At 32.2% G+C, this 11,216-nt stretch overlaps 1 protein-coding gene across 1 annotated transcript; it reads left to right on the forward strand.

Moving 5' to 3' along the window:
- Window positions 1-8,503: 8,503 nt before the first annotated feature.
- Window positions 8,504-10,331, forward strand: LOC121120616 (beta,beta-carotene 15,15'-dioxygenase). The gene has a single exon (XM_040715491.2). The coding sequence runs from the start codon at window positions 8,556-8,558 to the stop codon at window positions 10,266-10,268; it is 1,713 nt and encodes a 570-aa protein (XP_040571425.1). The 5' UTR covers window positions 8,504-8,555; the 3' UTR covers window positions 10,269-10,331.
- The last annotated feature ends 885 nt before the right edge of the window (window positions 10,332-11,216 follow it).

Genomic DNA, 11,216 nt, shown 5'->3' on the forward strand with positions numbered 1-11,216 from the left:
AACTTTTAAAATATGTTAAATGAAATTCATATTTTCCAATATAACTCTACCAAAGCTATAAAATCACTGATAATTTATTATCATATTTATCACGTAAAAGTTCCTATGAACTATTTATACATATTCAAATATATGTAGGTAATAAAATAGTTGTACTGTACATTTCATTCCAGTATTAGTCATTTTAATTAAACATATCCTCAGTTATTATACAAGTATACAACGATTCCATACAAGATATAGAGGGACGAATGGATATTTTAACCAATGTATGATGAAGTAATAGATTTGGAACTTAAAAAATATCTTTACAATGACTGATACTTCCATGAAATGAGATGATATTCATCGAGTAAGGCGCAAAAACCTTTTCTAATGAGATGAGATCCTTAACTATGATGGATATCCGAATTTCATAAGCACATAAGAGTTGAATGGAACTGAAAGTTCACTCAGATCCATATAATCGAATGTTCTGTGAAAAAAGACACATCCAAACCATCCTTATTGTGTTATAAGTAGTTAATTTGATGATTAAAGTTTATCAAAATAACTGTTTTCACAAAAAAAGTGCTAAATCATTTAATTTATTTCTTTTTCACCTGATGTAGTAGGTTGGTTTATGGGTGTTTTGTGACATTTCTCATTCTCTCTTGCTCAAATATTAGTATAGAAGCATATAGGAAGTTGTATTTTATTTCTGCAAGACGGTTCCACTCTCGACCGTTTTGTAAATAAATTTATATAAGGAGCGCAAGCTCTCTATGCCACCACTTTGGGGACCTCTCTTGGGCAAACATAGCACTTATGTAGGTGATTTTTTGGTTTGATACATTGGATAAACCTGCACCAGTTGAAAAAAAGGAATACATTAACGAATTCGTTGCGCCAAATATTTAGAAAAGACACGAAGTACTCCTTAGAATCAGCTCAAGGAGTACCAACATAACAATCGTTCGAACTCTGGGACTCAGTGAGACGTTCGTTCGCAATTTTCCAAGTGAATTTGAGGCCTTTAAAGGTGACTTGGCTCCCTCCCACAGATTGAAAAGAAGCCTCAAATAGCTCCAAGACAATTATGACGCTGAAATTGAATCCGAAGGATAAGTAACTGTAATGTGAATAGAGCTGAATTTTGCTGTATGAGCATTTTCGATTTCCTAAAAAAAAAAAAATCGAGAAATTATTAACTCTAATCGTTACTCACCTCAATACTAGTTACTTGCTTGAATACTCGTTATTCGCCGGAATACTGGTTACTCCCTATATACTTTTAGCTTGCTAAAAAAACTCGTCACTCAAAAAATCAAATTTTTTAAGGAATTAATGAAACACTAGATAATTTTTTAGATCTTGAATTAAAATCATAGCTCCTTTTCGATAAAGCATTTCTTTTCGAGGCCTAGCCAAGTTTTTTTTTTGTTTTTTTTGACATAATCATGGACAGATAGTTGTTAAGTATTATAATTGATAACTAATCTAAATCAACTTCATGGATGTTTTTGATGTGGTGTTTTTTGATTGAAGTCGTGTTGTTGAAACGAGAAACGTTTATATTTTTGCTGCATAGACTATAAATCACAATATTTTATTCTTCTTAGATCTATTAAAAATGCTAAGCAATCCTATATATACCCTTTCCCTCTGTTTAACTGGATTAAGTATGGGCAGATTGAGAGGAAAAATTTCTCTCTTAAAATTGAATTAAAACCTGTTATAACTGATGTAATATATTCAAAGTTGACAATTTCCCAATCCTGTAATTCAATTAGAGATATGAAAAAGACAAAAAAAGACTGTTAGAGTCACATAGGTCATCACCATTACTTGCCTCATCATTAAAATTCTGAAAAGACAATTTCATATAATTATTGTTTATCGAATACATAGTAAAATTTTTACCAGAATTTGAAGATGTAATTACTACAGGGAGCGGGGATCAAATTGTCGCCAAAATATTTTTCTACAAAAAACAACACAAAATATACATTTTTTAACTTTTTTATTGAAAATCAAAACTATGACGAGCATATAAGTATAGAGTAGCCATTCATTCAATATAATCACCGTTGGCATCAATAACAGCCTCAATACGGCCTCGGAACCGGCTGCAGGCTCTTCTGACCATCTCATTGTCCATGTTGCCGAATACCTCCTTGATGGAGTCCATCAGGCTGGCCTTGGAGCTATGGGGATGTCTGTTGGTATGTGTCTCGACATAGCCCCAGACAAAATAGTCCAAAAGATTAAGGTCGGGAGAGTTAGGAGGCCACAAATCCTTGGTTACGTGGTCATAACAGTTCTCGGTTAACCACTGCATGGAGATTTTGGACACATGGCAGGGTGCTGAGTCCTGTTGCTACACTCAGGGCTTGTCTCCGGCTACCCCTTGGATCCAGGGCAGAACCACCTTCTCCATAACATCCAGGTAGACCTCTGTATAGACCTTTAGACCCATTTCAAACATGTGGGGAGGCATAACATGACCTTCACTGCTGACCACCCCGAACACCATGACCGTTGCAGGGAACTTGGTCTTCATTACCTTCCTCACATGGCTGGGTGTCTATCCACCTGTTGTTCTGCTTGTTGACCTTCTGATCTTGACAGAAATTATTTTCCTCAGAGAAAAACCACAGCATCCGGGGCTGCTTTGGGTGCTTGAGCTTGTTGAGCAATTTTGTTGACTTCATCAGCCTGTTGTCCTTTGCCTTGTGGGTCAAGATCTGGCCCACCTGCATCTTGTAGCTCCTGCAACTTAAATCCTCAGATACACAGTCCCTTATTGTTTTCTCATGGCAGCCCAGATCCCTCGCCATGACCTTCATGGACCTGGTAGGGTCATCCATTCTTCACCTTGTCGACAAAGTCGGTGTCCCTGACCTTCCTGTCGACGCCCTCCTCCTTGGGTGCCCTCTTTATGGTGGCATCAACATCCCAGGTGTCCTCTAGCTTCTTAGGGATACGCTGAATAGTCCGTAAATTCACTCCTAAGGTTGAAGCAATCGTTGAATTGGAGATTTCACCTCCATTATTAACTAATGCCATGACTACGGCGGACCTCGAAAGCTCCTCGTTCCACTTATAGCTCTTTATCTCCTCATATGATGACGGCATGATGCTAACTGAACTAAGTATCGTCAGCTGACGAGAATAGCTTTCTTATTTGGTAACCGGTTTTTTATTTGATAATGTCGTCTTCAAGTTATCAAGGTTTAAAGTAGGCGAAAATTTGATCCCCGCTTCCTGTAATTAAAGAAAAAAAATAATGATATTGATATATAAAAAAAGCAATAAACGGTTCAATATTTTATTATTTGACCACCTGATATATTTTGTTGTGCAGCCTGTAATGTGATAAAAGTATATTAAAGACTTGGTAAAATGACTTGAAATAGTCATATTACAGACGTGAATCAAGAGATAAGGGGCGCTTGGTTGTATGTACGACGTATTTCAAATTTATAAATTAAATAGACATTGTATATTTACTCAAAGCTAATGGAGCATATGAAAATGCAGACAGTAAAGGAGATTTTGTAAATCGGCCATTTTTATTTTTTGGGATGTTGGCAGTTCATTTTTTTTTTTTTTTTTGAAAATGGAAGAATAAATTTTGTTGATTGATCAAAGTGGATACATATGAATACATATATATATATATATATATTTGAATAGTATGGAAGAGAAAAAGAATATATATAAATTATGAACATATATGTATACAGTTGAAAGGAAAAGCGGTTTTTTTTTAAACTTCAAAAAGTAAATATATATATATAATATGTGTATTTCTTATTAATTTAATTAAATAAAAACCTTGTTTTTTCTTCACTCTATATCCTACAACATTTTGAGATGTATATGTATATGGGCTTCTCTGAGGGCTGCGTAGTTAGTGTCAGTGTTTTCTTATTTTTTGGTAGTTGGAGTTAGGAGTCCGAAAATTTGTTCCAACTCCGCCTACAAAAATTATAATAATTTATGTAAATCAAATATATTTATAATCTAACGGTTACATTGTTTGTTCCTAAAGTTGTTTTTTTCAAGTTTTTATAAGTGTGAAGTACTATTAATTTATAAAACTTAAAAATTAACTCATTTATAAGTTTACTTCGCAAATTTCAAACATATTCTATGGACCATACAATCACAAGTCATCATTTCTTGGTCTTGTGAATAGTCAAAGTCCTCAGAGTAAAGAGCAATGTTGCAATGATACATTTTTCTATTGTTGTTCCTCAGTTACGAGTGCGTAAATTATGTTCAGAAACTTTTCAATGTATTAGTAAAAGATTGATTTTGATCCAATTCATTTGTTTATTTTCTTTATAACTGGCACAAATGTATTACATATGACTAAGAACTACCTATAGCTATAAATTAAATCTATTTTCCGTGGCTGCCAGAACCATGAAGAGGGCCATGCTGGCCGACTCGGGATTGTCTTTATTCACGAGGATCCAACGACATTTTCTGTCATTTATCAAGAAGGTTTTTTTCGGTGGCATTTACGATATGTATCCGTATTGATTTAAAAATATATATACAGAAGAAAAGTGTTTGTACAAATAAAAGGAGAAAATCCTCATTTGAGTTTTTCATTTTCATGCAATTATATGAAGTTGATACTAAAAAAGAGAAATAAAAAGCGACCTTATTTTGATTTTTTACTTCGTGTTTCTTCTATGTAAAGAATTTTATGTAGTAAAAATTGGTATTTGAGTGAAAATTTACTATCTAATCGTATTTTTATTATATCCAGATTAGAATGTACTTAAATTCTATTTCATTCATTATTTACCAACGGGATCCTGCATTTTTTTAAATTTATTTCCCAGTCGATGATAATCCCTAGTACACATTTATATGTATATATAGATAAAATACATCCCTGTATATATGTTTTATGAGTTAAAAAAAAAAAAAAAAAAACATTTTTCAATGTAAAGAAAAAAATTAAGTTGATAACGAGTTGCTTTAAAAAAATAAAAACTTTTCCCTAGTTTGATCAGAGCTTAACTTGAAGAGCATCAAAGTAGAGTGATAATAATAGATTTTATTGTATTTGAAAGAAATTGATTTGTTTGAATTTTCTTCTTTTTTCATAGAAGAAGAAAGTTAGTTTCTAGAGAACAATGACAAAAACTCATAAAAGAATGAGTTTTTTGTAAAAAATCTTTGTTATAAAACTCAACTTTTATTTAAGGATTAAAAAGAAATCATAAAAGAAAGCACCTTTCAGTTATTCTTAAAAAGACAAAAGATAAAATAATTGTTTAAATTTCAATTGTGCATGATAAAATCAAAAATTTATTTGATCAGCAAGGTAGTGTGATAGTATGTAGTTTGAAGGCGTAACCTAAATAGAGTTCAATAAATGTTTATATCCTTGCCAATCAAAAAAATGCCGACATGACAGTTGGATTCGACGATTTCCATTGTTTTGTCCACATTTTCGACAATTACCTTTTCAGAACATGGTATATCTTTAACATCAAAAATAGTGGGACGGAATCAATGAAACCAAAATTGCACAGAATGGAATGTTACAGTATCAGGACCACAGACACCTTTCACAAATTCTAGAGCTTGCGTTTTGACCCTTATTGAAAAAACTATAAAATATGGTGCATTTTCTCTTTACTGGTGTCCATGCTTAGTGCATACTCAAATAATACTGAGTCAAACAATCACGAAACTTACTTATAAGTTAAAATGGGGATATGCGTAAAGAAAAAAACAAAGTATCGGAATTAGAAAAGGAAAAAAAGTTGATACGTGCGCTCTTTCTTCTTTTTTTCTTCATTATTGCATAAGCCGTGTGTGTGTTAACATCTCCCTTTAAAAGGAGAATCCCCGCTTTTTTTTTTTTTTTTGTAAATTAATTTAAAAATCCACTTTAAAATAAATATATTTAAAGTTAACTTTGCGACCCCTATACCTCTCATTGAGAGATTAAATGAAAATTTAGAGACCATTTTAGGCGAATAAATAACTTGAAGACCATATGAACCCTACAAAGTTCAACCCAAAGGAAAATGATATAGGTTATGTGACAATGTTGGTATAAAATAAAGATTTTGATTCTATATATATTAAAAAATATAAGAAATACAACGAAGATTACAAGATACAAATTTATTAAAGGTCTAATTTTGGACGCAATAAATCGTTAAGCAGCGATCTGTATTTTTTTATACATATAAGTTAATACGGAAAAGGTCTTCTAAGCTAAACCAAATGATATAAGTAAATCTAAAGCTACATTGCCAGCAGTGAGTACTGATTCATCAAAGAAATCCAGAATTCGTCAAGTGTTTTAGAATCAAAATCTCTTTTTAGCGATTGGTCACTTGAAAGTTCGATAAAAACAATTTCCATGTTAGACGAGAGATGATTAGCTGTGGCCGTATTAAGGGTCAATCTAGTTATGTTTTTGTGCAGTACTATCTTCTGGGAAATACTTTTTTAAATGATCCACACCACAGGGTTCACAACCCCAACTTTGGGAACCGCTGAGCTGTGGTACTAGGAAAGTCTTTCGGGAAAATTGAAGCCTAACTGTTAGTTAGCATTGAATATACGAAGTGATGTGAAATAAAATCTATGAAACTCTTGGAGTTGCCTGAAATTTAACAAAGTTTTATTTTAAAGACAATTTAGTTTTTTGAAAAAATGTATTTTCTTAATTTACTTTTTCCATTAAAAGGGTTAATTTACTATATTAAGCTTTTAATTAGATTTGATTTTTTTTTGCTTTTTTAAATAGTATTTTATTAGAAACAAAGTAAGATGGTTAAAATTTATATTTATACTTAAAATTTTCCAAAAAAGAATCTCATCTTTATTTTCATAAATTCATAGAGGAGACAACTTTCACCATTAAATTGTCGATTCTTAAAAAAATTGTAGAATGAAACAAACTGTGCTTAATATACCACTGCATCAATTGTGCCTCTGTTACAAAGCGTACTGTGTAATTTTTTTTTTTATCAAAGCATACACATCATACTTTACTGTAATGACAAAAGTTTGGAATTTGGTATAGCCGGATATTTTCTTTTGGTGCCGCGTATTACGCGCATTTATTTTGATGTTTATCATCCTTTTTTGATGCCAAGCTTACAACATAAGATTATCAAATACACTTTGGTTGCTCAGTTATGCCAAATATGACACCTTATTTTACCAATGGATATTTTTGGACTTTTAAAACTGTGTAGCAAACTATTAAAACACTACCATTTATTTATTAATTCTTAATTTTTAAGGCTATTTTTTATTTTAAATATATTTCTATATTATATAAGTTTAATATTTTTTATACATTAGGAATATTTTTTTATAGCTATGAATGAAAAATGGCTTCTAATGATTTTTCTGTTTCATTATTAGAGAAAATCAAACGCACACATCATTGATGACGCGCCAGAAGCTCCGTGAACTCGAATTGGAAGTTCTTATGCAGCCACCTTACAGTCCAGACCTGGTACCAAGAGACTACCATCTGTTCGTATCCATGGACAACGCGCCAATAAAGACAAGTGCAAATTAGCTGTCCGATTTTGTTTTGGTTTCTACAAAAAGGGCATTATGAAGTTGGATTCTTGTTGGCAACATGTTATCAAACACAACAGGGCATATTTGGCTTAAATCGGATGATTGTAACTCTTTTGATAAAGGTTTTTTTTTTCAAGATTGTCCTTTGTTGACATTAAGATTATATCTTACACAAGGCAAATCTCTCTCTACTCTTTGACGTCAACAAAAACTCTCATGCTAAGTAATTGAATAATAAATTAATTGAATAACACATTTTGTTATTAATGAAAAATTGATTAATCTTTCCATGTATAGACTAACATACTCACATATTATGCAATCTGATGAATTAACTGGACAAACTTATTTTTTTAGTTTTCTCCTCTATACTTATACTAAAAGTACCTTGTTACGATCATTATCTTCAATCATGATGTAAATGAAGACTGAATCTCTACTAAATCCCAACTAAAAGACACTCAGACTGTAATGGAAGCTGCAACATAAAGATAGATCATGCTACTGTCTTTGTCTTATCTCTTAGTTGACTGAAGGATCAAGGGGAGATCAAAAAGAATAATAAAGAAACACAATGAAATATTTTTCTTTTTTCTCAGATTTTATCCGTCCAAAGATGAAACGTAATTTTTACCTAAATATTCCGAAAGGTGCATTTGATAAGTAAATATTATAAATAAAATTGTACGAGAAAATATGATTTACATTTAAAATGTTGAATTCAATAAATAATAATATACTTTTAGGGAAAAAAGTATATCAATTGTCACTCCGTTTGAAGCCCCTATCACGGATCGATTCATAATTTACAAAGTAATTTTTTATATTGAATAATATTACAAATAAAAAATATTCAATTTATTTTAATGCATGATCTCAATAATTTAATTTAATCATATTTTGACTATAAAAACCTTCACCACATTGAGAAGAACCATCAATTTACCAGCTTCGCCAGTAAAGAAACAACACTTCAAAAAAAATTATCAACCATGAACAAGGAATTCAACAATAATCTTTTTGCCAACTCAAGCTCTTGCTCTGATGTTCGTGGCCATTTGAGTGGCCAACAACTCCCTACCTGGGTCCAAGGAATACTTCTCTACAATGGTCCTTCTGGAGATCTTTACTCTAATAACGCCCAGGATTCTTTTGTGTCCTCCTCCAAGAAGCATTGGATGGACGGACTCTCAATGATGAGTTCCTTTAAAATCCAAGAAAATGGAAAGTTCATCACCTTCACCAAGAAGAATCTCAGATCCGACGAATACATGCGAGAGCATGAGCATGGAAGCTCAGCTCCTCATGCCTCTATGAAAATTGAAAATCAACCCCACATCTTTAATAAGTCCAATGATTACCAGGTTTCTGTTTACCATTCACAGAGTCCATTAAGAAGAACTACCAGAAGAGGTGAAAGAGCTTCATCAACTTCTATGAGATCGTTTCATCGATCCACAAGCATGAATGACTTCATGATGGATCAAGAGCCAACTGACAATTGTAATTCATCATTCTATCAATTTGGTGATCTAATTTTGGCAACTAATGAAACTTCATTTGAACGCATTGTTGATCCTGACTCCCTTGCTACTGGGGATCTTATTGACATGTCTCATCTTTTCAAAATGAAGAGTGTTCGTCCTCTCAAGGATCACAATGGTGACTTCTACAATTTGGCAGCCTCTATTGTGACAGGTAACAAGTATCACTTCATCAAATTCACTAGACCATTGCCTGAAATCAATTACAATGGAGATAACTTTCCCACTGAAACTAAATTCGTATCCACTATTCCATCTCGATTTCCCCATCACATTGGATACTTCCATTCCTTTGGTATGACTGATAACTACTTGATTTTCTGTGAACAACCCATGGCCTATGATGTAAACAAACTCAAGCATAACAAAAATCAAAGATCCTCCTCCAGAGATTGCTTGGAATGGATGGCCGGAGAGCGTAATCATTTTTATATTGTAGACAAGAAGACTGGCCGTAACATTGAGATCAACTATGTTACTGATCGATCTTACTTTTTCTTCAACTTTGTGAACTGTTACGAATCTAGAGGACACATCGTTGTGGACATGCTTACCTATGACGGCCCTGAAATCATGGATTCCATGTGGGTCGAAAAGTTAAAGTCTTGCCCTGATTTTTATGCAAACAACTCCAACTCTCGCCTCATGCGCTTTGTATTGCCTCTTCATTACATGGAACAAGGAATTGACTTGAACTTTGGACAATGGAACGAAGCCACTGCTATTCGTAACAATAATATTATTAACATCCGTCCAAAAATCATTACCTGTGAAACAGGAATGGAGAACCCAAAGATTAACCCTTTTTTTAACTTCCGTAAATATAACTTCACCTATGTTGTCGGATGGATGCATGGACTTAATCCAAGAAACAATTTCGCCAACTCTATCACCAAGATTGATATGGAGACCGGAATGACTACCGTCTGGAAAACTGGTGATAAGTTTGAGCATCCAAGTGAGATTGTCTTTCTTCCCAATCCCTCTGGATCCTCTGAAGATGATGGTGTCATTATTTCATGTGTGAGCAACTCTGGAGATCGCCAAGGAAGCTACTTGGTCTTCCTCAATGCACGCAATATGCGTGAAATTGCTAGAGCCAATTTTGATGAGCCCATTCCATTTGGCTCTCATACACATTTTGTTCAAAGATACTATTAAATTGTAATGATTTCTTAAAGATGAGAATCTAAATATAGTTATGTATTCATAAATGCAACAAAACCCTTTAAGTATTTATTTGAAAAGTATATTCATAAAAAAAGACCAGGTATCAACACATGTTTGTTATTCAAAAACTCATGAGTTTAATAATCTTGAAACTTTTTCCATTAAAATAATCCAATAAAATTGACATGTCTTAAGTTAAAATACATGTAATGGTTTTATATAACCTTTTTTATATATTTTTTTTGCATACATCCTCTTCCAAAGTAAGTATACATATTGGGTTATAAATTTTTTGGTATAATTTGCATATAACATCCTCTTCATTATTCTTCCACAATTTCCATTCTGCCTTTTTTTCTAAATAATATATTTTTAACTTTAAAAACTTTACCAAAAATTGAAATATTTAAGAAAAAGAATACTAGCACATAAATAAGAACATCTGCCTGTTTTCAAGGTCACATGCTCCCTGTCCAAGTAATATAATTTTACTACTAATATTAAATATAAACGATTTTCTTGAATCCAAGTCATTTTTGAGTCAATAAAAATGACTCAAACCTGGACTCGGGTCCAAGTCTAGGTTATTTGGTAAATAGATTATATCACATAACATAATTTGTTACCTGTTGATAAGGTTAACATTTTAAAATTTTTTATTTGTTTCAATTATTCATTTATAAAACAAATCACTTTAATTAGAAATGGATATTATAATTTGACTTGGGTCTATTCATATTGTATATATTTGAGTGATGAAACAGTATAATAAATTAAATAAGTATGTAGAAGCTTTAAAACATTTAAGCATCTTAAATTTTATAATGCTTCAACATACTTATTTAATTTATTTTCATCAGTAATTCTTAAAAATTACTATCAATATATGCTGAAAATTTGATTCGATTTTTTTTTTCTTCAAAAAATGATACAAAACTC

Source organism: Lepeophtheirus salmonis, chromosome 6 (genome assembly GCF_016086655.4).
Source record: "Lepeophtheirus salmonis chromosome 6, UVic_Lsal_1.4, whole genome shotgun sequence".
NCBI classification, from domain to species: domain Eukaryota; kingdom Metazoa; phylum Arthropoda; class Copepoda; order Siphonostomatoida; family Caligidae; genus Lepeophtheirus; species Lepeophtheirus salmonis.